Source organism: Onychostoma macrolepis, chromosome 09 (genome assembly GCF_012432095.1).
Source record: "Onychostoma macrolepis isolate SWU-2019 chromosome 09, ASM1243209v1, whole genome shotgun sequence".
Classification (NCBI taxonomy): Eukaryota; Metazoa; Chordata; class Actinopteri; order Cypriniformes; family Cyprinidae; genus Onychostoma; species Onychostoma macrolepis.
The window spans coordinates 32,736,353-32,764,218 of record NC_081163.1 but is presented as its reverse complement, the minus strand read 5'-3'; the positions used below and the strand labels follow the sequence as shown (position 1 = coordinate 32,764,218).

Below are 27,866 nucleotides of genomic sequence, written 5' to 3'. Positions count from 1 at the left end.
CCGGGGTCACATATATAGTGTGCAGCAGCAGCGCCACCCTGTGGTCACCGGGCGAGCGTCCAGTCGTCGTGTAAAAGGGAATGATTTGCGTTGTATTACACCTTGTGGATAACGTGACGGATGGCTTGACACGACGGTGTTTTGCTCCACCGGCTCAGTTAAAGAGCAAGTGAATGCCAGAGATCACCTCACCTGCACTTTCTCAATGATTTGCATCAGCATGTGAGTATACGCGACTACATTGTATTTATATGAAGTTTTAGGACAGTCAAGTGTCACTTATCGTCTTAATTTTTATTTAAGATATTGTTATGGTGGTTACGGTAAATTTGTGTTTTAATTTTTAAATTGAAACTCATAAATATGCGGGAATTGTACAAACGATAACCCACACCATTTCATGCGTTTTTGAATATTTTTTTAATATAAATTCATATCTATATGGGCCACTTGATTTGGGACATTCATAAAGGTTTGCTGTTTGTGAAAGGACTGATGACTGGTGATATAGATTTTTTAATAACTGTGAATCAAAAGCAGTCGGTGGTGTTGTATTTGTTTGCTTGGACATGTTTGTATGAGTTATTGCTTCTTTTGCCTGTCATATTAGAAACCATTAGTTGCAATGAAACACGCATGAATTCCCTGCAAGAGGAGATTAAATCTATAATCGCCCTTAATCTCGATATGTGCTCCTCATCTCAGTTCATGAAAAATATAGAGCGCTGTCTCTAAATAACACTATTCATCTCTCAAGGGAACAGACTGGAGTGATGATGGTCATGATGGTGAATCTCATGAAACATATCCGGGACATATTCAATTTTTTTTTTAATTGTGAAAATATTTTCATGAGCATTCAGCATGATTCCCCTGTAATACAATTTTGTTTTTGTTTATTGTTGTTTTTAAGCAATTTTACGTTGCAATTTTGAGAATTTTATTTATTTTTTCTTGGGTAAGTGTTGGATTTAATGTCACAATGCTACTATAGTCTTTCTTAACGGTGCAAAAATGTAATTTCATATGATTTTGAAGTGAAATATTTAACCGAGGTTTTGTAAGATTCACGTGATGATTTGACTATTTGACCTGATGCTGCATGTGTAAATGATAAGTTGACTGATAAAGTCTCACTTTACTGCAGATGATATTATTTCAAGGAAGGCTTATTGAGCTTTTGTAGACATATAAAGTCATTATTTCACAGAATAAAAAATACAGTTTATTTAACGCACATTGATAATGTGTGAGAACATGAATGAATAGCAGTGTGTCAAGCACGGGGTAAGTTGTCACAATAAAATAAAAACGTAAAAAACAGCATAAATGTAACTGTTAGCAAAAATATAAAACCAATATTTTGACCAGCAAAACTACAACATATTTGTATAATTAATAAATTGTAAAAAAATAAAATAAAAAAAGGCTACTAAATTTAAACACATGGTGAATTGTCCTGATCATTTATGAAAAAAAATCTCTAAAATCTACTATATTAGATTTAATACAAAAACATTATTTGTGACCCTGGACGTCAAAACCAGTCATAAGGGTAAATTTTTCAAAATTGAGATTTATACAACATCTGAAAGCTGAATAAATAAGCTTTCCATTGATGTATGGTTTGTTAGGATCGGACAATATTTGGCTGAGATACAACTATTTGAATATCTGGAATCTGAGGGTGCAAAGAAATCAAAATATTGAGAAAACTGCCGTTAAAGTCGTCCAAATGAAGTTCTTAGCAATGCATATTACTAATCAAAAATTAAGTTTTGATATATTTACAGTAGGATATTTACAAAATATCTTCATGGAACATGATCTTTACTTAATATCCTAATGATTTTTGGCATAGAAGAAATGTCTAAAATTTTGACCCCTACAATGTATTTCTGGCAGAGGCGGACGAAGTACACAACTCCATTACTTGAGTGAAAGTACAGATACTGCTGGTCAAATATTACTCCATTACAAGTGAAAGTTGTAAAGACAGATTTTTACTTAAGTAAAAGTACAGAAGTATTTGCTTTTAAAAGTACCAAAAGTAAATGTCCTTTTTTATGTCAATGCACTGTTTTATTATTTTTGTATGTAATACTTGCAATACCTCTGAAGCAACTTACAATACATTACACCCACTGAATACAGTGACTAGCTTGTAGTATCTTTGGAATAAAGAGTTTTTGGAATGTTAAAAACCTATGGAAAAAAAAAAAAAATATATATATATATTTATGTGTTGCCATTCATCCACATTAAAACTGAGTGGACAGTGAAATTGCTGTAAATACAGAGTGATACGGAAGAAAAACAAAAAATCAAACCTGCTTTAAAACCCAGCAACACAACTGTAGCTGTATAACTTTACAACAGCAACACTGCTTTAACAAAAAAGCAAAACAGCAAGATTATTTAATTTTAATTTTAAAAATGGTATCTAATCGCTCTCACGGTACTTTGATGTCACACACAGAACGGTCTGTGCAGTGCTGCTTCAAGTCCAACACCTATTGTGTTTTATTAGGAGACACAACAGTTCTTCTGTGCACTGTAAAAAAAAAAACATTTTTTACCAGCTTCAGCAGATTTTTGAGTTTGCTCAACTTGTTTTTGTGGGAGATTCTCAAATTTTTGTTGTATAAACTTAAAACAAGAAGTTGAGAAAACTCAAAAATCTGCTGAAGTTTGTTGCCTTAATTTTAAGTTGACTCAACTTTTTTTTTTTTTTACAGTGTGGCTTTATAGGTAATATTTTCACTTACACAATTTAGCAAAATTAGAAAGTATTGTGTCTACTATATACCACAATATTAACTACTTCTTATTGAATTGTAGGTAACACTTTACAATAAGGTTCATTAGTTAAACATTAGTTAATGTATTAACTAACATGAACTAACCATGAGCAATACATTTGTTACTGTATTTACTAATCTTCGCTAACGTTAGTTAATAAAAATACAGATGTTCATTGTTAGTTCATGTTAGCTCACAGTGCATTAACTAATGTTAACAAGATTTGAATAATGTATTAGTAAATGTTGAAATTAACATTAACAAAGATTAATAAACGCTGTATAAGTGCAGTTTATTATTAGTTAATGTTAACTAATGTAGTTAACTAATGAACCTTATTGTAAAGTGTTACCGAATTGTAAATAAATATCACATTTGCTACTGGTCAGTGTTCAAAAAAATGCTGCGAAATCACTTCATGTAGCCCTACAAGAGTGATTACTGATAAACTGTCTGAAAAAAAGAAAGTCACGTTTTAGAGAAGAAAAAAAATCACCCACTGACTTTCAGAGCTGCTACATAGTAATGATTTTCTACTTGGAGGACCTTGATAGAAATGTAGTGGAGTGAAAAGTACAATATTTGTCTTTCAAATGTAGTGAAGTTAAAGTCATAAGTTTCCAGAAAAAATAATACTCAAGTAAAGTACAGATACTCAAAAAGTGCACTTAAGTACAATACTCAAGTAAATGCACTTAGTTACTGTCCGCCTCTGATTTTTAGCTATTGCTACAAATATACCCCAGCGACTTAAGACTGGTTTTGTGGTCCAGGGTCACATATATTACTATTACACTGTACAGATATATTGAAACACAATCGCTAAGCTGTGCTTCAGCTATGAAAACTGATAAAATACTGTATGCATGTAATACATAACATAAGTATAAAATATTTTGGAAATTAAAAGGAAAATAAATAAATCAAATCAGACTGTGGTATGAATGCAAGCAGGCCATGAATATCTGAAACAATTCAGCATGCAATGTCAATATATTTTCTTGTCCAGCAATAATCGGAGGAAAGTGTCAGCATTATTAAAATCCGGTTTGCATTGAAAGAGGCATATGTGCAGATTACTATGTGCAGTCTGAATATGAAAATATAAATTGACAGATGGATTATACTGAAGGCCAGACGCATAATGTAGGCTGGCTGAAAGTCACCCAGATGTCGAGCTGACTTTTGTCCAGTAGGAGGAAAGGAGAGGGATTTGTGGCCAACTCTGGATCCTGACACAGATTTATGCCTGTATCTGGGGCAAAGCTGCTCTGGGCTTTGCGGAGCGCCAGATACAAAACGTTCCATCCTCAGAGATAATGGGTGGTTTAATGAGAGAGTTACATTTTTAGGGTTAAAAAGTCATTGAAGGAGACGCACATGTCTGAATGTATGTGTACAATGGACCCAGTACTTTCTTTTGACAGCCTTGTCTGTCATTTCTTTATCTCACCTTTTAAACATTTCAAATAGGCTGTAGCCTACTTTCACAGTTACTTATAGTAACACAGGAGGGAGTTGAAAGCTCCTGTCGTTGTCTGCACAGAAGGAAAGGAAGCACATCATCTGTTCAGCTCCACCGTCTCACCTAAGCGGATGAATCTAAACGTGCTTATGATCTCAGCATCACAGATAGCAGTATTTGCTCATTTATTTCTTGTCATGCACACAATACTGAAAAGCAGATCATGAGTCTGGTTCAGATTTAACAAGTGATTATTAACTGACTGATATGGTCAAATATGTCTTAAGTCGCTGTAGCAATAGCCAAAAATACACTGTAGGGGTCAAAATTATAGATTTTTCTTTTATGCCAAAAATCATTAGGATATTAAGTAAAGATCATGTTCCATGTAAATTTCCTACCGTAAATATATCAAAACTTAATTTTTGATTAGTAATATGCATTGCTAAGAACTTAATTTGGACGACTTTAAAGGCGTTTTTATCAATATTTAGATTTTTTTGCACCCTCAGATTCCAGATTTTCAAATAGTTATATCTCGGCCAAATATTGTCCGATCCTAACAAACCGATTGTCCGATCCTTTCAGATGTTGTATAAATCTCAATTTTGAAAAATTGACCCTTATGACTGGTTTTGTGGTCTAGGCTCACATATTAATAAAATAACCAACCACAGTTAAGACAGCTAAATATAGGCTTATGATATTTTCATATGTTATTGTTGATGTCAAATTCATCTTAATCTGTCACTTGGTAATATGGCTAATGCTAATTTAATATTTTGTCCCATATTTGTAACATTTGTTACATTATACACTGCCATTCAATAGTTAAAAAAAAAATGTTTTTGGAAAAAGGTCACCCAAGGCTGCATGTAATTGATCAGAAATACAGTAAAACAGCAATACTGTAAAATATTATTACAATTCAAAATAAAACATATAGTTGTTTATTCCTGTGATCGCAAAACTGAATTTTCAGCATCATTACTCCAGTCTTCAGTGTCACATGATCCTTCAGAAATCTTTCTAATATGATGATTTGGTGCTCAAAAACATTTATTATTATTATCAATGTTTTTGAGGAATCATTTTTTCAGGATTCTATGATGAATAGAAAGTAATAAAACAGCTTTTGTAACATTAAAAATGTCTTTACTGTCACTTTCGATCAATTTAATTTGTGTCTTTGCGGAATAAAACTATTAAAAATAAAATATATAAATAAAATTTTAAATACATACAATAAAGAAGAAGAAAAAAACTTCTCAATAAACAATTATACTGTAATACAGAGTATGTCGAGTATGTATAGAATACATGATGAATCATTAAAGTTTAGAAACAGAAGAATGTAACCTGATATATCAGGTATACGCACATATTTAAGAAAGTATCGACATAAACACACAGAAAGAAATTCAGACCACAATCATGATGACATTTCGGTATTACCATATTCAGAAAAAAGACAATGAATGGGTCCCAGATCTCAAAAAAATATACAAAAGTAATCATTTCTTTCTAAAAATCATACTGACCTCAGTGACCTTCTACAAAAATAGAAGATAGAGTTTTCATCCAGGTTAAGTGACCTTTGAGTGGAATGTGACGGTGTTTAAATGATTTGCATACAAAACTGAACTACTCTGACGTGTCGATGCAAATGCATGACGCAAACCACACTTGTTCGGTTGTCTTAACAGAGATATTTTCAACAGTCTCTTTAACAAATCATTTACAAACACAAGAGGAATATAAATCAGATGTGACGCTCTGGAGACCTGTAGTTAACCTGACTGGCTCTGTTCGTGTTAACTTTTGATCAAATAGCTTCCCTATGCTCTTGCTATCAACATATACGCACTTGCTCTTGTTGATAGAGTGCAGGGTGGTGTATTGATGCCAGCAGCAGCACACTCTCTCTGCTCCAAAAGCTGTTTAGTGTTTAGTAAGAAGCTTAGGCATGAGTTGGAAATGTAACAGAGTTCGCCAGTCAGTGTGTGTCCAACTCCTTACTGCCAAACATCAAATCCATCAATGCGTCTCTTTGTCAGAGCCTGCTTTTCCCTTTTCCTCTTCCTTGCTTGCTTTTTTTCAGTAGTTCCTCTCCTGATTTTGCTTTCTCCGGTCTGTCTTTCAGTTCCTCTATCTCTCTGCATGTTTGTGATTGGGACAGAGCTGCCATGGTTCTTAGGATGTAAGGACCTGTGTGTCTTCTAAAAGGAAGAACAGAAGCTAAATCACACAGAAAAGAGGAAAGAGAAAAAGTAAGTGATGTCATTTATCTTGCTTATTATTATTTGAAGTGCATATGTTTTGTTGTCCAGGGTAACTACAGTACATCATCATTCATAGCAATTTCATTATTTATATATAATATATAAATATTCAATACGTAATCAAAATGCTGTTCTTTTGAACTTTTTATTCATCAAAGTATCGTAAAAGAAAAAAATTGATCGCTGTTTCTACAATAAAGCTGTCCAGCTGTTCTCAACATTAATAAAAACAAATGTTTCTTGAGCAGCAAATCAGCATATTAGAATGATTTCTGAAGGATCGTGTGACACTGAAGACTGGAGTAATGATGCTGAAAATTCAGCTTTGCACCACAGGAATAAATTACATTTTAAAATATATATTAAATTAGAAAACAACTATTTGAAAATGTAATAATATTGCTGTTTTACTGTAATTTTGATTGAAATGAATACAGCTTTGGTCAGCGAGAGACTTCTTACCGACCCCAAATTTATGAACAGTATTGTATGTAACAAGGTTTGTTTTTGGTCCGTTGTTTTTCTGTGTGTGTTTGGCAGCATTTCAAGCCTTTTAAGTTGGGAAGTTTCTGATTAATCTGTAGTTGTAGGATTAGCGCTGAGTGAATATTTACATGGATCTCTATGCAGTGTCATCCAGCACAAATATTATCTTTATATTCTGTGTGATTTGTGTTTGATGCTCCTGTACTGCTTCCACTAAGGAAAAATGGCACGTGTTGTCATTTCTTATATGCACTGCATAGTCAGCGTTTAACAATTAACAACATGTTGGAGTTTCTTCTATGTAAATTAGGCAAGCAAACACAGAGCAGCAAATGTAAAAAAAGGGATGGACTGGGTGGACTTTGCATGTTTTTTTTTCTGTTGCATATCTGCATTATCAAGGCATGGTCAGTGATAAGAAAGGTTTGTTGTTATAATAAAGGATAGTGACGCCCATAAGCTTGAAATAAGTGTGAGGCACATTGTCCAAATTGTAAGGACTCAGTCTCACATATTTCACTTAAGACAACTGTTTCTAAACAACTCCGTTTGACAATGAGGAGAGACTACTAAATAAACAACAATCTAGCTTGCATGCCAATGGTATCACACATGACCCCTGATTTAACGCAGCCTGCTTTTAATATGTGATTCATACAGCACATAACAGATTTAATTAAAGTTAAATAAAACATCACTTATATACACTACCATTCAAAACAAAAATACAGTAAAAACAGGAATGCTGTGAAATATTACAATTTCAAGTAACTATTTTCTATTTGAATATATTTAAAATGTATTTATTCCAAAGCTGAATTTTCAGCAGCCATTACTCCAGCCTTATTATTATTTGTGGTAACTGGGATACATTTTTTCAGCATTCTTTGATTAATAGAAATTTTCAAATAATATTTAAAAAACAAATATGTGTTTACTGCCAATTTTGTTCATGCATCCTTGCTAAATTAAAGTATTAATTTCTTTAAAAATATTAATGTACTGTCCTCAAATTTTGAACAGTATTATATGCTCTAAAACTAACATAACATTTAGAATTTTCAGTAATGCAGATGAAAAGTGTCTGATCACATGGAAAATATGACTGCAGAAGAAACCTTTGGTCTCTGTTGGGTTGAGAAAAGCCTTCTGTTATCAGATCCAGAATTTAGCCACGTTGCCACACCAGAGATATGACATTCTTCTAGTATTTTACATGTCAGTAAATTACTTGGTCGCAGCTCTCCTTTGTAGAACAACTACTTAACTCTATTGTGAATTTAAGAACAACAATTAACAGTTAAAAGTTGGTAACTATAATTTGCTATTGTCTTACTACATTAGACTTGAACATTCCCTTTGATAATTCCACTGACGTTTTCCAAACCCCGCCTGTATTTCTTTTTTACTCCTCATTCTGTCTCATCTGATTTCTGTGTAACTGTCCTCATTAACAGCTGTACCGGTGAAGATGAATGTTCTGGAGGCTTCAGGAGACCCAGAGGGAGAAGGCAGTGACGACTTAACAGGTCAGAAATCTTTCAGTAAAGCTCAGTGCTGTCATCAGTTAATCCAGACTCAGTTTATTATAATATATGACATACTATTCTAAAGGCATGATATGTTTGTTGTTTAGGAAGGAAGAAGTCCAGGTTAAAGTCTACGTCACGCCTGTTTGGGAAGATAAGGAGGAAACAGGATGATAGTGGCATGAACCAGAGTCAGTCTGAAAGTGACATAACACGGAGTGTGGAAGACTCAGAGTAAGTGTTCACAGTGTCAGCGTAGTGTGATTTAAGAAAAGCTAAACTCACCAATTTTAACATGAACAAATTAAAAATGGACAACATTTGATCATAAAATGAAAAACTTTGAAGCAAGTTAAAGCTATATGTGATTTGATGATCCCTTGTGAAAATGAAATGTACGTCATTGCATTGAAAGTAGTGTACTTCAAATCTTAAAAGTATATCTAAAACATTGTAGTTAATATTAATGAAATAAATGCCACTTAAGTGTATTTAAAGAGATGAAAACCTTTCATGTTTCTTAACACACTAAAGTTCACTTAAAGTAATAATGTAAAGTTGAAAAAATAATGTAAACCCTAGTGTGTTATTTGAACATTACATTCAAATTTAATATAATTGAAATGTACTAAATTGCAACTTCCCCATTGCAAATGCATATAAAATGTACTTTAGTTCTAAAAAAAAAAGCATTTTTATATTCAGCTAATTGCATTTAAAACAAATTTAAACTATATATATTAATTCCATAACAAATGCTCATTGTTAAAAAAATTGGACTTCTTTTTTCACAAGGGATAACATGCCCCTCTTTGCTTTTTACATCTTTTCTTCAAAGTTACTCCAAAGGCATGCTGGGATCCCGGGCATTTTCACATGACAGCATTTTTCATGCAGAGCACAGTCATTCAGACCCTGAACCACTAAGAAATCTGTCTCAAGAGAACATTCATGGCAAAATTCGAGCTCTGCAGGTGAGTAAGACAGACAACACAGACCACATTAATTCAGTGATGAACTGCCTTTAACTGTGTTTACTATTGTGCTTTTGCATTATTAACATACTATTTTTCTATTTAATACTGTAAAGCTGCTTTGACACAATCTGTATTGTTAAAAGCGCTGTATTAATAAAGGTGACTTGACCACACACAAAACACTAAACACTCTTATTATAGCTAAAATGCCCCACTTTATAAACACTCATCAGTGTGACTGATGGAAATATTTCGAATAGACTGTAAGATGATTTTTTGTTTGTTTGTTTGATCAGATAAAACTCCAGCAGCAAAAGCTGCATTTAGGTCCTCCCCCACTTCTGTTGCCCATTAAACGGCGTGAAGACTTAGGTGGAAGTTCAGAAGATGACAGCCTTCCTCGTAACCCCTCTGAAGTATCCCGTGGAGAAGGACTATACATGAGCATATCGAACAAGGTGCAGCATTATTGTCACTAATACGTGTATGTGTTGGTGTTAAATGAATGTTTTCTGCATAGCTTTGGCCTTTCAGACTACCATTAATCAAACATCTGCACGAGTTTGTGTGGCTCATTTTGTGTCTCCATTACTGCTTTTACTTCCCCCGCCTAAATCTGATGTAAACTTCTGTCATGATGTTTGCAGTTTTCTATCCCTCCCAAAAACCATAGCACCTTGATCTTAGCTGAAACAGGAAGTGAGGAGGAAGAACAGGTAGCCTGCTGCCATTTCACTGATGTGTTGACATTATACCTGTCATTCATGCATTTGATTTATGGCTTAAATTTGAATGTTGTTTTGGTCCTAAATATTGTCTAATGTCGCTTTTAAATGAGCACTCTCCTTTGCTTCCAGGCCTCTTCACAGCCTCTTTCTCCTCGGCCGGTCAGCCCAGCACCTGCACTTGCCCCTGGCTCAGTGGACTTCAGCACTCCTCCACAGTTCACTTCCCTCCTGGACAACTCTGCTGCCCGTCACCGTATGTCCCTCAAACCTAAGAACCAAAGAGCCAGTGCCAAGAACAGGAGGGTGACCACTTCGGTGAGCCTTTTTAATGGACCCTTCTAAACTTATTATCCATTGGTATCCATTAGCATCTCCCTGGTTCCCTCGACAAAAAGCCAGTCTGATTTTTCCACTGGCTTTTGAAATATTGTAGAAAGTAAGCTCTGTGACCGAACAAAAGTTTGTGATCCTTACACGTTTTGTTCATCAAAAATTCATCAGCCTTTATACATTTTAAAGCCTAAATACAAACGCCAGAAGCAAAAAGCTAAAGTTAGGCTATAAACAAACTACAACGTCAACACGCTTAATCTTCTGTCAACTCTTTCAGTCTTGGAAAGTTGGAAAGCTTGAATTAGCATAGTTAGAAAAGTAAACACAGCGAGACTGTGAAAGTGGACTAGTTAGTAAATAGGTTTACGTGCTTAGGGTGATGAAGTTTAGTGTTCTCAGTAACCTCTGTAGTCTCATTTAGCCACTTGTTAACAACCTTATTTTTAAATACTTTTAAAAATAAAGAGTGTCGGCTCTGATAGCCTCGTGGGCAGCATACCGAAATAATGGGTGTCCCGAGTTCGAATCCCACCTCCCTCTCTCTCCCACTCACCTCCTGTCAGATCTCCACTGTCCTATCAAGAAAAATGCAAAAAAAAAAAAAATCATGAGTGGGGTATTACTGATGTATTTTATGTTGTAGAATAAAACGTGGAAATATCATGAGCTTGTGTTAACCACAGAACTTATTTCAGGCATGTGGCTAAAAACCCACTGACTTGTGGACGATGGAACCAGAAGTTCAAAAATCCTAATTTCTGGGTTTTAGGACTTATTCATGGAGCACTCTAATGCTTGTGGAAGAACAGAAGTTTTAAATATTCTTTTACATATAACAGTTTATGTTTAATAGATTTTCTATGTTTGTACATTGCACTTCCTGTGTAGGCTGGAAGCAGAGCACGATCTGAGAGTTTAAACAATCTGGACCGATCACTGACTACTAGGGAGGAAGAGACTCCTGTAAAAGAGATACCTCGCGCTCGCTCGTATTCCTCACAGGTCTTACGGGGGGAGAGGCTTACGACTTCACAAATCAAGAGTCCAGTTCCAGTTTCACCTTTAATGTCTCTGCAGACTTCTGGAGATAGTAGACAAGTTTCTGCTGAACCTGAGATTGAGAGAAACATTCTGTCCACATCACCTCCAAGCCCTAGCCTACGGGAAACAACTCCAGCTGCGTCACCAGTAGCCAAACCACCAATCCCAGTCGTGCCAATTGACAAAAAGGGAAAAGGAGAAGTGAGTGAGATGCTCAGTAGCTCCAAACTACTCAAGAACAGCCAAAGTAACATTGTGTCAACTATAAGACCAAGTGTAACTACCACACCAGAATTGAGTCCTGTGAAAAATGAGAAGTCTAATGCTGTGCTAATACAAACCAAGTTGGACAAAAACAGTGTTCTGAATGCAGTAAATATAGAGAAAAGCCCAGCCTCTACTCATGTTCCAACCAATGTGATTTGTGGAGTAAATCTGAGACCATCATCTCTGAGGAGAAATATACCTTCCACAGATGACAAACTTGAGTCCAGGATCCTTCAGCCAGTCAGCACAGTGTCAGCTGTTAGTAATGAAGATCACACTCAAACAGAATCCATAAAGCGCCAAAGAACTGTGTCTGGATCGTTCCACTTTAATGTCTCCTCAGACAAGGGTCTAGAGCGGCCGAGGACTGCAAGCTTCACTGGAGTAGTTGGACAAGCTGGACTGAAAAAGGAACCTCCATCTCCTGCCAAACCTCCTTTAAATTTCAAGTTAGAGCGGCAAGTAAGTCCACAAGTTGAGAAAACAATAAAAGACCCATCTGCTAACTTAACACCAACTTCAAAGGAGGAAGACAAAACGGACACTTCTCCAGTGTTACCAACAAAGTTCACTGATCTAGCAAAGAGCCGTCCTTGGGCCCCGGATGTGGAGGAGAGTCAGGACAACGAGAAGCAGGAGATTGGAGTAGAGGCTACTGAAGAAGGAGTACAGGAGGTGGAGGTGGCAGAAGAGGCAGTTGAGGATGTGATGGAAGATGTGACTGTGGGAAAAGAGAGAGAGGCTACAAATGCATTTGGAGTGAAGCTTCGCTCTACCTCTCTTTCGCTAAAGTTTCGCTTGGACAAAGCTCAATCAGAAGACAGAGTAAAACACCATAGTGCATCGATTTCACCTCCGGCCTCACAGTCTGATTTAACCAGCTATGTGCAACCTAAAGAGCAACGCACTGGCATGGGGTCTACAAAAGTCCATGCTAAACTCAAAGAACCTCCTCTCCAAACAGATGCATCCTCAACCTTAGTTCATTCCTCCTGTTCGCCACCTAAGAGTTTCTGTAGAGACAAAGAGAAAGCTGGCGTTCTCAGACAGGCTGGTGAGTGTCTTTTTGTGGTTCCCCAAGGTGCATGAAGATTAAGCCTCTGGCCTATTTAGTTACAATTATGACGAATGTGAACAGCTACATATCCTATGAGAATGATGATCCAGGTCATACCAGGAAACAGTCTGTACTTGTCTGAGTCAGAGCATTTAGAAAGCTGATTTGTTCAAATGTTTACCTGTGCCTGTCTGCAATTACACTGATGGCGGTTATTAGATTGGGCTCATAGATCTCTGTTTAAGTTATACCTTGTCTTATTGAACTAACAATGGACTTTACTAAATCACTAAACCAATAAAGTATTTATTACCTTTATTGCCTATTAATGATTAGTTGATTTTAGTATAATTTAAAAAGAATACCAACCAGCAGAGCAGTACAGTAAATAGTGATACATGATGATTATAAAATCATAAAGAATTTATGTATTACAGTATAAAAATTAACCATGGTTTTACTATAGTAAAAGTGTAGTAACCATGTTTTTTTGACAGATTGATTTCCATTTGTATAAATGCCAAGTTCTGTCATGAAACTCTAGATGGCGCAGGCTGATGGGTCGTTAATGTAAACCGATGATATTCACCGTGTTAAATGACTTGGCACAAGCTGATTAGTTCATGTTGCATATGCAGCCAATGAGCTTGCTGCTTTACATTTAAATGGCTGGTTAGCATTCAGCAGAGCTGTTAGCAGCACACTTTCAGAGTTCCTCTAAAACCCTCCACCATCCCCAGCTCCACCTGTATAGATCTGCTACAGGTTATTATATGCTATTTGTGCAGCAGCAGTACGTCTTAAATACTCACAGCACCGTATCCATGCATGTATTGGCAGTAGCAAGTTCCTGTACTTGCTTGCAGCAGCAAAAATCTACAACTACAACAATAACCAACAGCAGCAGCAATTCAGCAGCATAGCATATCTATTCCACCGAGACCAAATACATTTACATTGTCATATCCATTACCATGCTAAATTCTACCGAGAGTTGTCATGATAGAACCACAGTTTTACTACAAATACCATGGTTAAACTATGATTAGTGTAGCAAAACCATGGTTAATTTGTGGTAACCATGGTTTAAATAAAATAACCATGTTTTTTTTTTTTTTTTTGTAGTAAATGGTTAATTTTCATAAAGGCTTAACGCTCTGTTACAGTTCACCAATTGTCTATTTTTTTAATAGCAATACTAAACAAAAAATGGTGTTTCAACAACTTACAAGTTGCATGCACATTAGCAAAATTTTGTGATCAAAAATGGTCCTCTGTACATTATCAATAGTATTGCGTTGCATAAAACACAGCTCACAGAGAAGTCACTGCTTTCTATTGGTCAGCATGTAAATTCACGTGAAATCTGCGCGGGGAACTTTGATATCCTTACACGAAACTCTTGAACATTGCCTTGAAATTTCACAGAGCAACGGTACATATTGGCACTTTTAGTAGCAAATAAACAAGAGCAAACCTATTTACCACTACTGATTTAAGTCATACCTGATTTCGCATTTTAGCCTTGATGGTCAGATCACCTCTTTCTGTGCAAATTTGTGGTTTTGGGCCAAATAAGATGAATGATATTTTGATAAATAAATATTCTGCATTTTCAGAACCTCCTCAGCCCTCATCATTAGCCAGCAAATCCACGATGGTTGCACCTTCACTAGGGAAAGAAGGTACAGACTTGCCTCCAGAAGAGATTACAGCGGTATCCTCTCAGGAGAACGCTCCAACATCTACTGCTTCAGAGGTGTCCTGGATGGAGATGGCCAGAGAGAAGACCAGAAGTCTCCAACAGCTCTTTACCAGTAGACTGCCTGAGTTTCCCAGCTTGCAATCACGACCAACAACCTTGACCACAACACAACCACAAACCCAAACATCCACTTCACAAGCCAATCCAAGAATCACACAGAACATTTCAAGCCAGTCGACGACTACACAACCTCTTTTGAGACCTACAGAAACAAAACCACTGCCATCTGCACAGCATTCTGGAAGATCCACACAATCTGCCTCTCAGTTGATGCAAACTCAGACTAGAACAACAACAAACCAACCTTCAGCAAATTCAAATCAGACTCAGATTGACAGTACCAGAGAAGTCCAGTTTCAGTCCAAGACTCAAGTGTATAATTCAACAACAAAACCAACCCAGTCTACGGTTACATCGAATGTGCAATCCACTGCTGTAAACACAGCAAAACAGCCATCACAAGCATTGGCACCACAGACACCACCCATCCAGCCGTCATCACCACTGCGAGCAGCATCACAGACCCCCACACAAGCTATACTGCGTCCCACAGCACCCCCAGGTTACCCACATCTGTCGTCAAGCCCAAAGTTAACGTCCCAACAGTCTGCCAATACTGTCTCAAAGGATCAGCCTCACAATGAGGGGGGAGAGCCCAGTGTAATCTCAGGGAAAGCTGACTGGGCGTCTGCATCTCAGGGGAAGGGGACCGGGTCTGAAGATGGCAGACCAGTGTGGGCAGCAGGATTAGGAAACAAGACCTCGCTCTTACAGCGCTGGGAAAACCAAACAACTGCTGCAACCAAGGTATTATTGTTTGTGTAATCTCCAAACACACTCACTTACTTTATTCAGTCACATACAAACCAGAGAGAGGACACTTACTTCGGCATCAGAAAAAGGAGTGTGATTGTTTCACACTAGTCAAGTTTCCATCTGTGTCTTGCAAAAAAAAATGTTTAGTGCATCAAAATGTTTACTGATTTAGCAGATGGAAATGCTAATTATCAATCAAATTTCACAAGTGTCAATCTTTTTTTGTTTAACTTTAGCGCACAAATTCTATTTCGATACTTGTCATCAAAAATTAGTTTAGAAGCACATTTTTGTCAAGAAAAATTACTATAGGGTAAATACATGTGGGGGGGTCACATGATAGAATTAAACATGCATCCATGTCAGTAATATAACATTTGTTTGTTTGTTATTTTGATTCTTTTAAATTCAACTAACATGACATGTATGTTATGTTTTTACATTTATTACTTGGATGTTGGTGAAAAGTTAACACAAATAACAAATGCTAACACTGATGCAGGTAGCTATCATACAAAATTGGTTTGCTGTGAGATCAGGGAAAATTATAATACTAATTAGTGTATGACTTAACTGAAAAATTAGATTTTAAAAATATGTTATTTCAAATTGCTGAACTTGGTAGTAAGGTAATACTAAGGTAGTAGGACATCATTAAAATAGTCCATGTGACATCAGTGGTTCAACCGTAATTTTATGAAGCAAAGAATACAAAAATAATGACTTTATTCAACAATTTCTTCTTCTGTGTCAGCGTGTTAATTCTTCTGCCCGAAAAAAATCGCAATGACCCCAAACATTTGAACGGCATAGATAGTTAGGACAGTTAATATCATAATACATTCAAATATCTGCTAATAAAAATCACAAAATAAGAAACTCATAATCCAGAGAGATCTAAAGACTTGGATCATTACCATAGGATAAAAAAAACCCACATGGTGTCACTAGAGTTCAAACTGTGTTTATTTTGAAATTGTCTCATCCCTTGGACATTTGTAAGCCACATTGACATTTGAGGTTTAATTATTAATATGAATCATACATTTATATATTAAAATAAAGGACTCTATGGAGGGGACACGTGTACTACACTGTAAAAAATCTAAAGTTGAGAGAACTCAAAAATCTCCTGAAGCTGGTTGCCAGAAGTATGTTCTGTTTGTGGTGTTTTGCTTTGTCAGTTGTTTCAGATTTCCTCTTAAATGATTTCGATAGACAGGTGAGCTGAAATCCACAGCAGAGTCCCAAACCACATCTCAATCTACAGCTCCTCTCAGACCGATCTCAAAGCTCCCAGGCACAGGATTCGACTCAAGTTTGTCAATGCGTAAGTGGGTGACACAATATCAGTTTTACATGAAAGCTACATATACTCATATATACCGTCTATATTTCTAGAAGCATCAGTCTCTCCTGTTCCCACGAGGTCAGCAGACAGAGAGGATAAAGGGCAGCCATCACCTTCATCATCACCTTCATCATCTCCTCTGCAGTCTGTCCGTGACACTGCCCAACCATCCTGGATGGAGCTGGCCAAGAGGAAATCCCTGGCATGGAGTGACAAGACTATGGACTAAAAAAACAGAGACACGGAGGAAGAGTTTACAAGTGCAAGAAAGAAGTTTTCAGGGTTGGTGGATCTGAGGGCATTTTCATGCTAGTCTTTCCTGAAGTTGTGAGGTTTGCTTCATTTGAACTTCAGTAGACTTTGAAGTTGATGTTAAAGCAGTGTGTTCTGGAAGTGAATCACTATTGCTTATGTATATTATTGAGGAAAGTTGCACATTCATCAGTCAGTAAACCTCCTAATAGTGTTTGTCTTCTAAAACCTCATGTGAGCTGCTTGCGTTCTCTCCATGTGAAGTATGAATGTATGCACAGCAGATAAGTTCCAACGAAACAAGAGGGAGAAGTTAATATTGTGAGCTTAAAGTCATGTTCTCTTGCAACATTGGCTAACAGCTGCTGGTAATGTATTTTGTAAATGCACCACAGTGCAGCACAACAGAACTGAGTGAGAAAGTAGATCAGCGTTGGAAGGGGAGGGAAACAAATTCAGGTTGAGACTCAATCAAAAGCAACCGGAGTGAGATCTCAGGAAGAGAAATAGATGGCACTGTATGTTTTCCTTACCCACACGTGTGCAGACACTAAAACAATAACGGTCTCCCATGTAATATGTTGCAATATGTTTCTCAGGTTTAACACATTGTATCGTTTTCGTGTGAAAATGATTAATGTGATTATTTCCTTTCCAATGACAAATTCTATTTATTTGCATGAATTCCATCCAAGAATGTGTATGTATTGTGACATTATATCACCTGTTGATTTTCTGACACCTATTAGATTTGAAGATCTGTTATTTTATGTTAAATTATGTGACTGTAAGAATATTTCAAATTACTCTGAGCTTGCTATTGAAAATATCAACTCGACTTCCTTCACCAATAAATTCATCTTACTAACTCTGGGACGTGATTTAGGATTTATCATGAATATAAAATATCACTAACACAACAACAAAAATAATAAAATAAATATTGTTTGAAAGTAGAAATTAATTTTGATGTGCTTTACACAATATAAGAAGCTTTCAGAATATATTTCAGTTAATCGGTTTAATTTGTTCGGTTTTATTTTAAAAACCAAATGACCATATTTGGAATGGCAAATTAGCAAACTATAGATTAAAAAAACAAATTAGTATTGACTTAAAACAATCAATACAAAAATAATTGCAATTTTAAATTTTATTCTAGTGTTACCATACATCATACATATATATAGTGGATAAAATAAGTATTGAACACATCACCATTTTTCTCAGTAAATATGTTTCTAAAGATGCTGTTGACATGAAATTTTCACCAGATGTCAGTAACAACCCAAGTAATCCATAGATACAAAGAACAAAAATACAAATAAGTTCAGAAATTAAGTCCTGTCTAATAAAACGAAATGACACAGGGAAAAAGTATTGAACATGCTTACTGAAATTGATTTAATACTTCGTACAAAAGCCGTTGTTGGTAATGACAGCTTTAAGACGCCTCTTGTATGGAGAAACTAGTCGTATGCATTGCTCAGGTGTGATTTTGGTCTTTCTGAAGCGCTCCACAAGTGATCCTTGGCTCTTGGACAACTCTTCTGATCATTTTTTTCACTCCTGTCAGAAATCTTGCGAGGAGCACCTGGTCGTGGCTGGTTTATGGTGAAATGATGTTCTTTCCACTTCTGGATTATGGCCCCAGCAGTGCTCACTGGAACATTCAGAAGTATAGAAATCCTTCTGTAACCAATGCCATCAGTATGTTTTGCAACAATAAGGTTGCGCAGGTCTTGAGAAAGCTCTTTGCTTTTACCCATCATGAAATGTTTCTTATGTGACACCTTGGTCATGAGACACCTTTTTATAGGCCATCATTTGGGACTGAACCAGCCACTATTAATTTCCACTGACATGGGGCAGGATTGCTTTCTAATTACTGATAGATTTCAGCTGGTGTCTTGGCTTTCCGTGCCTTTTTGCATCTCCCTTTCTTCGTGTGTTCAATACTTTTTCCCTGTGTCATTCCACTTTATAACACAGAACTTATTTGTTTTGCTTTCTTTGTATGTATGGATTACTTGGATTGTTACCGACATCTGGTGAAACTTTCATGTCAACAGCATCTTTAGAAATATATTTACTGAGAAAAATGGTGACGTGTTCAATACTTATTTTACCTGCTGTATATATATATATATATATTACTTCATTTAGAATGGCAAATTATGGATATCATGGTAATTTTTGCATGAGTGAATACAATCAATTGTATTAAAAATTTGTATTAAAATATTCTATTTTTTTTCCTTTCTTTTATTTATTTTTAATGTTATCTATTAAAAAATATTGCATGCCAAATTACCACCATAATTATTTAATTTCATTACAGATTAAATAATTATCCCACCATGAAAATACCACATTTGGTATGACAAACTGCCAAATTTTTGTTACCATGGTAATTTTTTGCCATTGGCAGAATGCAATCAATAAAATAAAATTAAAAAATCCCTTTTTTATTCTAACCTGTATTTATTTTATTGTGTTATCAATATTGACTTTATCTAAATTTTTATGTACATTTCATTGACAAATTTGCCTCATAAGGCGACTATTAGTGTTTTTGTGGAAGCGATGTGTACAGTGGGAAAGAATAAAACAGCAGAGATGTTGGTCACGCGCTGCGGTTCTCAGGCGGTCCAGCTGGTGTCGCTGTTTCAGACGCAACAAGCCCACTATCATCATGTAACGCACGACATACCTATAGTTGCGAAACAAACATGCCGTTTGAAAGGGCGCAGCGCGAGTAAATGTGAACGCTATGCTGCTGCTTCATCTGGTCTCTGTATTGACGACGCTGCTGTGTGTCGGCGAGAGCTACACGATCCGGAGCGCGGTGTCGTGGGCTGTCGCCGGTGATGCGGCGGAGGAAGAGCTGGACACGCACTCCGACGAGGCGCCCGCTGTGCTCGTCGATAATATCGGGATCTGGAAACCAGCCTATCCGTCCTCTGTGTACCGGGACGCTTCAGAGAAGAAACCCGAGCAGATATCGAAAAGCGAGGATGTGTCCTCGGCGTCCCGTGTGTTTTCGTACCGGATGGAGGAGGTGAAGGTGCCGTCTAGCGTCGCCGCGCCTCCGCCGCACGAGGAGACTGCGAGAGTCGCGCGATACATGGCGCACTACAGCGACTGGGGTCACCTGGCTACCATCTCCACACAGGAGCAGGTGGTGCTTTATTTCCTAGGCTGAATTTAATCTACTTTACTGCAAAGTTAACTTGCAGCTTTGATCTATATATTTTTTTTCAGTTATCTACAAAACTGTTAAGTCAGTGGTTCTCAACAAAGGGGCCCACCAGAGGGCCTCAGCAGGCTTTTAAGGACCTCAAGATGACTTAAATGATTTAAAATAAGCAACACAAATCAATCAAGATATTAATTTTAATTAACCTCTTCAACAACTGCTATTTTTCTTTGAGTCAAACTGCTTAACCTAGTCTTAAATTTCTCACCTATTTTTTTTCTAGTCATAATTTTAAGTCATTTACATAACTTATATTGGTCTAATTTGAATTCTAAAAGTAAGATTGATTACCACTTGGTTAACTACTAGTTAGTCAAACTAGTTGTTAACATAGTAATTATGTTTGTACAGTTTATACTTGCTGTCTTGGAAAACCTGGATAGGTAGCCTAATTTTAATAGTTTTGGAAAAGTCATGTAAATGATTAAATCTTAAACCATTGGCTTTTTTGTAACAAATGTAAAAAAAAATGTTTATAGTTATGCCAAACTCTAAAAATACTTTAGCAGGTAGAAATTGAGAATAAAATGCTTTGAAAACATCCTTATCCAATAAACCATGTAGGATTTCAAGAAGTCATTGGAATATTGTTGCGGACAAAGGTTGAGAAGAACCACTGTATTAAGTGTATTAAGGAATAAAGTACATTCAGCCAATCATTATCACTAATCAAGTACATAAACATTTTTTTGTTTGTTTTATTACAGGCATGTATGAAATGTCTTTAATGTAGGCTGTTTTCTTTCCCCATCATTTTTTTAGATTAAAGGACTTCCTTTTGGAAACATTTTCTCTGTAAGCGACGGTCCGGCTGACAACAGCACTGGCGTTCCCTATTTTTATGTGACACCGATGGACAACACCGTAACAGATCTTCGCAGCTTTCCTTTTGCCTCCTTAACGTTTTCCGAGGCAGAGGGAGATTTCTGCAGGTATGTCTCTGAAATAACTGGAGTGAGAAGCTTTTTACATGTAATTCATGTTTACATATCAAAACAAAAAATATCCTTGACAGAGATCGTTTTATAATGATCATCTAAAGCATTTTGTCTTCTGACTATATTTTCCTGTGACAGGAAGCAGGTTTATGACCCCGAGGACCCCAGGTGTGCTAGACTCACTTTGACTGGTAAAATGGTGGAGGTGGGACCAGAAGAGCTTGACTTTGCCAAAGAGGCTATGTTCTCCAGGTAATTATGCAAATTATATAAATTATGCACGCATTTACATTTCAGTGACCGCAGCTAAACACACTTCATACTTTTAATGTTGAACATAATGTCTTTGTTCGTTTGTGTCTGTTGGTAAAGTATGATTAGCGATGTTTGCTTAATATTGTAATTAATTTCCTTTTTTCTGTTCTCTATTTATATGCTGCTTTTTGTATCTGATGCAACTAATAACCAAACAGTCTAGTCTGAACCTCGCTTCGGCCTTAAAATAGTAGATTTTTCTCTCTGAAAAAGATACAAAGCTGTCTCTGTGGCAGGGCCCTAAGGTGCAAAAACTAATAGGTACAATTTTATATCTTATCCTTCCCTGAAAGGTACATATTAGTATCATAAAGGTAACTATAAGTATTTTAAAACTTAATATTATTAGTGCATATTAAGGTACCACCCCAATGACAGTTCTGTACCTTTTTGAGAAAGTATTGGGTAAGCAATATTCCAAAAAAATATTCTTGTCAATTTTGGTGTGTGCTTTGTTTAGGCATCCTGTCATGAAGAAATGGCCCCCTGGACATAATTGGTTTTTCATGAAGCTGGTTTTGCAGCAGGTTTGGCTGCAGGACTGGGTTGGAGGAGTCTCTGTCATTCCGCTTGAGGAGTATTTCAAAGCGACACCTTTCTGAGAAAAAAAGAGCAACATCCTATAGTGAAAATGGTACAAGCAGAATTAACCTGATTGTGTACAGAAGGTGGTTGTGTTTTTGTTACCAACTACTTTCAACTAGTGTTTTTTGTTGTTGTTGTTTTTCTGGCCATGATGCCGGTTCAGTGCCTCTGAACATATTCCTGAGGATTTATTGAATGTATAAATTATGCTCAAGGAAGCCTAACATTATCTATAAAACAATTTCACAGTTACTTAAGGTTGGAGATCTTTCTCATAGACACTGTATTGAAAGGAAAGCTATTCATTCATTATAAATAAACAACTCACTCATACTAAATAAATCTACCACAGACCTTCATGAAGAAATGTCATTTCTGTACTAAATACTTTAGTACACAAAGATAAGGTATATACTAAATAGTTGCAGAGTTCTTGACTGTTTTCTCTGACACCCACTTCACTGACTTCACTTCACATCTGAAATGTGTGTGTGTGTGTGTGTGTGCAAAAGAGTTTTTCATTGGTGTTTATGGCATCTAATGCTTTTCAAGTTCAGTTTCAGGTCTGCATTTATACTTCTCAAGGACAGCGACTTACGGTACAGTACATGACCTCATGTGTTACACTACCTTACGCAATTACAATGTAATTGACACCTTAATGAAAAATCTCAAATATCTGTTTGTGCCTTGCATTACCTCTTCACAATGATATACATGTGCTGCACAATTAAAATAAAAATATAAAAAATACATATGGTGTGGAAAGAGTAGTCATTGCTGTTTTGGGGTTGGTGTTTTAGTCTTTTGATGTAAATGAAGAACAAATAACATAGATTACAAAAGGGATTGATTGGAGTAATATGATTATGTAATACAGAATTAAGCTTAAAATAGTATTGCCAAGAGACTTCAGCAAAAGTGCCTTATGTAACGTGGTATCTGGCTCAAGTAAAATGAAAAATGCTCTGTGCAGGACATGTTATAATTAATCATCTCCATTTTAATGATTTCAGCTTTATCTTTAGCTGTACGAGTTCTTATAATCCAAACTTTTCTTTGAGATGTACAAGAGAAAAAAGGAAGCTTTCAATGTAAAAATAATCACATAGGCATCACAAAGTAGCACTGCTTGACTGAATTGCTGGCTGTAAACAATGTTGAAATAGAAGAGAAGAGCATATAAATAAAAATAGATTGGGGGAAAGAGCTCAGTCTGTAGAGTGGACTTTAAATCCAGATGACTGTCAAATGAAGATGAGAGGCAAAAACCAGGAAAGACGAAAGCGATTCGTACGGGTCGCAGTAATACCACTTTAATGGCACTACATTCAAATAACATGATTAGGGGAAATTAGATGAAAAGATATGACAGATGTTTGCATACAATAAAGGGTTAGGCCCACAAGCTATCAGTGAAGGTCAGAAAAGCCAATCAATTATTCAGTAAATGTGCATTCCCTCTGGTGCCTGCATTCAGACAGCATACATGGCATACACGCACATCTAGATACATCTAAATATAGAAATGACTCTCTTCTTTTTTTTTTTGGCCCAAATTAGTATAATAATTATACGAGTAGTAGAAGTACTCTCAGGAAAATGGAAAGCTTTTATATTTACTGTACTGGGGAAAAATAAGACATTGATGTGATAGGAAAACCTTTTTTAATAAAAATAAAAATCTATATCCAGGCTTTGTTCAAATTCGAGTGAGCTGTGTTTTCAGTGCAAATGATTTTTTTATTTTTTATTTATTTGTATTATGCATAAGTATGCATTAAAGAGAAATGAACATTCACATTATATAATATTATATTGTTCTAATAGTCTTTTGCTTTTACATCTATACAAAAACAAACAAACAGTATGGTTTAAAGCAATATAGAAACATAATTTCTTTGTGTGTATGTAACTTTCCTAGTAATAATAAACCACATAAAAATTGAAATAAATCATTAGGCCTATACCACTTTCACCCAGCGGTAAAAATATTTCTGTACTTTCTTTTAAATGTGAATTTAAAATCATTTAATGACTGACTACTCTTATTCCAAACAGTGTTGGGGAGTAACTAAATTAGGTAACTTAATTACAAAATAAATGAAATTGTAATCAGTTACTGATAAAAAAAAATAAATAAATAATTAGTTACTTATGAAAATGTTAATAATTACAAAACATCTGATTTTTTTCACATACAGATTTAATTGATTCCTTTCATAAATTGCAGCGACTGCTGTAAAATATGAGACACCAATGTTTGAGGAGTTTAGGACACATGCTTATTCGATAACTTTTATTTACTATTTGGATTTATGCATATGCTTTGTTTTTTATTTATGACTTTGGATTTAGATGCCAGTCATAACTACTGTATGCAAAGATTTGATTTCAAAAACAGTATCATAGCTACTAAACTGTTTCTTGTTATGGTTTTAAATATGGTTTTAAAATTAAATTATTATAAACTTAATTCAAGTGATGAAGGACTAATGTTGAGTACTGTAAAATTAACCCTGCCTGGTTTATATGTTTGAAAATGATTAACAGTTGAAAACGTTATAAATTTAGAGAAGTAATCAAATGTACTCTGTTACATTACTTTAGTAAAGTAATTGAAATAGTTACAAAACTTATTAAATTTTAGACAGGGCAACATTAACTATTACATTTACAAAGTAACCTTCCCAACACTGATTCCAAATATAGTATTTCATAGAAAAATATGTACATATCAGTCTCCATGCAATGAGAGCTTGTTGATGAATACTTGCACATTGAGCAGCCGGAATTTAAAGACACCCAATAATTTAAACAGAATTGCGAAAGGTGTTACAAAAACGAGTGTGCAATGTGTTCAGTCCGCCGTATGGCGGCAGACAGGAGCTGCGCGCTGACTCCAGCCAATCAACGTCAGTGGTGGGCGGGGTCTGATGACTCCAGCCAATCATAGTTCTGGGTGAGTGATCGTAGCTTTCTGTAGGTGTGGTCTTCAACAAAGCTTGATTGAGAGATCACATCGCCGTTGACGAGTCTGGCAGGACGGTCCGTCAAATTTGGTATTTTAATGATCATCATTCATCACAAAACGTGTTTTTGCTCCTTCTTTGACTGGATAGTTTTTACGAGATCGAGCTGCGCCGGTTCGCTGTTCAATAACAGGCTGAAAGGTAAGAAGTGTTGAACTTGGGGTTGTTGCTCATGCCTGTCTGATATATTTTGGGGTCCTCCGACAGGTAGTCAACTCTGTTTATTTCACAGCCCCGAATTATATGGCTGTTTCTAACAATTCAGTGTTCTATTTTACCCAGTTAGCCCTCCCCCTAAATTAATTATCCTCTGCAGTATTTCTGGTGATTCATTTCCTTAGAAATAAGGTTGCATACATATTTAAACAGCTATCTGCTTAACTATGTTGTAGTCAATGCAGACCGCACAAAAAAAAACGGAACCAAAACAATATGATTTCATATCGGTTTCTGTGCCTTTCTGTAATTTTTTTTTTTTTTTTTATCTGTTCATGGTCTCTTCCAGTAACGGCAGGCATGAGGATTGCACATCTTTCTCTGGAAATGCATCAGTTCCGCTGGGTTGCCTCGTGACTCCAGCAGCGACCGAGAGGCGAAGGAGGAGGAGGAGGAGGACCGCGGCGCAGACAGCAGATGATCCGGGCCCCCGTCACCTCCTGTCCGCTCCCCTGAAGCGCTTATGCACGCCTGGATCAGGAGGACCAGAGGCAGCTGCACGGGGAGGCGCTGAAATGAGATGAGGCTCAGACATGGAACTGTTGCCACTGCGATTGTTTTCTTCACGTCGTTTCTCAGTCTGTCCTGGTACACGGCTTGGCAAAATGGCAAAGGTGAGTTCAACTCTGAGATTAATTCATTCATGCTATATCATACAAGCAAGAAGCTATTGTTTCTTAAATTCAGTAGTACAACACAACTGTTAGTGCAAATTTTATACTACAGTTTAATGAACAAGTTATTCGTATCAAACAATTTAATTTCAAGACTAAATTTGGGCTTTTAGTTTGTTAGTTCTATAAGAAACCGACAGACTCTGGCTTTCATCAAACAAACATCCCCGAGTGTAAAATCTGGTCTGGAGCAGTGTGTACAGAGATTTTCTCCTCACTCAAATTGTTCTATAATCAATCCGCTCCAGCTCCGTGTTTTTAATTTGACATGCTCTAGTGAGAGAAACCCACTCTGAGTAAAATAAAACCCTTGCAACATCCAAAATCAAATACTAAGTACTGCATTTAATAAAGAACTTACTTTTCAACTGTTAAAGAAGTGCATTCTATATAGTATCCATGCGAATAGTATAAATGAAATCCGGACGTAATACATTCATCATGTGTTCCTTGCTTTCACATTTTTCTTTGGCCTCGGGGTAGTAAAGTGTCCATCGGATGTACATGCACTTTGTAATTTTGTCTGCAAGTTATACATTATTTGGGTACATTTCACCTAATGTTTTATGCTCTTCTCTAAAACTCCATGAAGACCGTCAAATGAAAGTGAAAGTGAAGTGACATACGGCCAAGTATGGTGACCCATACTCGGAATTTGTGCTCTGCATTTAACCCATCCAACGTGCACACACACACCCGGGGCAGCCATTTATGCTGCGGCGCCCGGGGAGCAGTTGGGGGTTCGGTGCCTTGCTCAAGGGCACCTCAGTCGTGGTATTGAAGTGGAGAGAGCGCTGGACAGTCACTCCCCCCACCTACAATCCCTGCCGGCCCGAGACTCGAACTCGCAACCTTTGGATTACGAGTCCGACTCTCTAACCGAGAGTAAATAACCATGAAATGCCTCAATATTGACTAAATTAGAATAAGGATTAATTATTAATATGCAGGTTCCTTCAAACAGACACTCTTTTTGTTAAATTTAACTTTTTGATGGCACTGGTGGGGTGTGCAAATTTTATCGAAGCTATTAATTGTAGTAACTATTGAATTTTGGCCTAAGCTGTTGAATTCTGTGGTAATATTTTGCAAGGTGCTTGATGGTTAAATAGCTTGGCTGGTGACCAAAAGGTTGCAGATTCAGACCCCACAAGCGGTGGTCAGTGAACTGATATTGGGCACCACAGGTTGTGGGAACACATCCAGTTGGCTGTACTAGATGACATTAATCTTAAAGGAACTTCATGTTTTCTGTCCATAAAGTGTGTAAAGCGAAATCCGGAGAAGTCTTAATGTGGGTAATTTCAGGTTAGGATAATACCAAACCACCCTAGTTGGAAATCAATGGACTCTGGAGCACTTTGTGACAGCTCATTGTTCTATGGTTGATCATTTTCTAGTTAAATCCATCCGTGTATTGATTAGAGTTGTATAAAGCAGAACGTACAATTCTGTATGCTTGTTGATGATGTTTGCCAAACTCAGATCCTTGCTTCTGTTTTCTCCTTGAGATTTAGCCAAATCTAGAGGTTGACCAATTTGCATCCACCCTCATTTGCATTCCCAAAGCAAACAAATGGAAAAACATTTGTAATGGCTGTAAGATGTTGTAAGATGTCAGATGTTTTAGATATTTTATTCCATTTTCATGCAAGTTAGGTTTGGAGTGTAAGATTTGTTTTGCAAAATCTGTTTT

At 36.4% G+C, this 27,866-nt stretch overlaps 3 protein-coding genes across 6 annotated transcripts in view; all 3 read left to right on the top strand.

Moving 5' to 3' along the window:
* The first annotated feature begins 106 nt into the window (after positions 1–106).
* On the top strand, positions 107–19,219 carry cracdla (cracd like a). 4 transcript variants are annotated; one of them, XM_058788167.1, is made up of 12 exons: positions 107–222; positions 6,411–6,537; positions 8,493–8,564; positions 8,672–8,798; positions 9,403–9,538; positions 9,838–9,999; positions 10,189–10,257; positions 10,399–10,584; positions 11,491–12,964; positions 14,587–15,539; positions 16,767–16,878; positions 16,950–19,219. In XM_058788167.1, exons 3-12 carry the CDS (start codon positions 8,507–8,509, stop codon positions 17,126–17,128), a joined length of 3,456 nt encoding a protein of 1,151 aa, XP_058644150.1. In that variant the 5' UTR covers positions 107–222; positions 6,411–6,537; positions 8,493–8,506; the 3' UTR covers positions 17,129–19,219. The 4 variants fall into 4 exon arrangements, 3 of the variants coding, with proteins under 3 accessions (XP_058644150.1, XP_058644152.1, XP_058644151.1); XR_009272956.1 differs by lacking the exon at positions 107–222 and having other exon boundaries at positions 5,592–6,537; positions 16,733–16,878; positions 16,950–16,985; XM_058788169.1 differs by lacking the exons at positions 107–222; positions 16,950–19,219 and having other exon boundaries at positions 5,592–6,537; positions 16,733–16,909.
* Positions 19,220–19,783: 564 nt separating this feature from the next.
* Positions 19,784–23,001, top strand: creg2 (cellular repressor of E1A-stimulated genes 2). Its single transcript, XM_058785972.1, has 4 exons — positions 19,784–20,332; positions 21,173–21,342; positions 21,487–21,600; positions 22,124–23,001. Exons 1-4 carry the CDS (start codon positions 19,925–19,927, stop codon positions 22,263–22,265), a joined length of 834 nt encoding a protein of 277 aa, XP_058641955.1. The 5' UTR covers positions 19,784–19,924; the 3' UTR covers positions 22,266–23,001.
* Positions 23,002–25,229: 2,228 nt separating this feature from the next.
* mgat4a (alpha-1,3-mannosyl-glycoprotein 4-beta-N-acetylglucosaminyltransferase A) overlaps positions 25,230–27,866 on the top strand; it is a 57,203-nt gene continuing 54,566 nt past the window's right edge. Inside the window, exons 1-2 of the mRNA XM_058786665.1 lie at positions 25,230–25,421; positions 25,786–26,110. Of these exons, the coding sequence (XP_058642648.1) occupies positions 26,017–26,110 (94 nt within the window). The 5' untranslated portion in view covers positions 25,230–25,421; positions 25,786–26,016. The remainder of the gene's footprint in view (positions 25,422–25,785; positions 26,111–27,866) is intronic.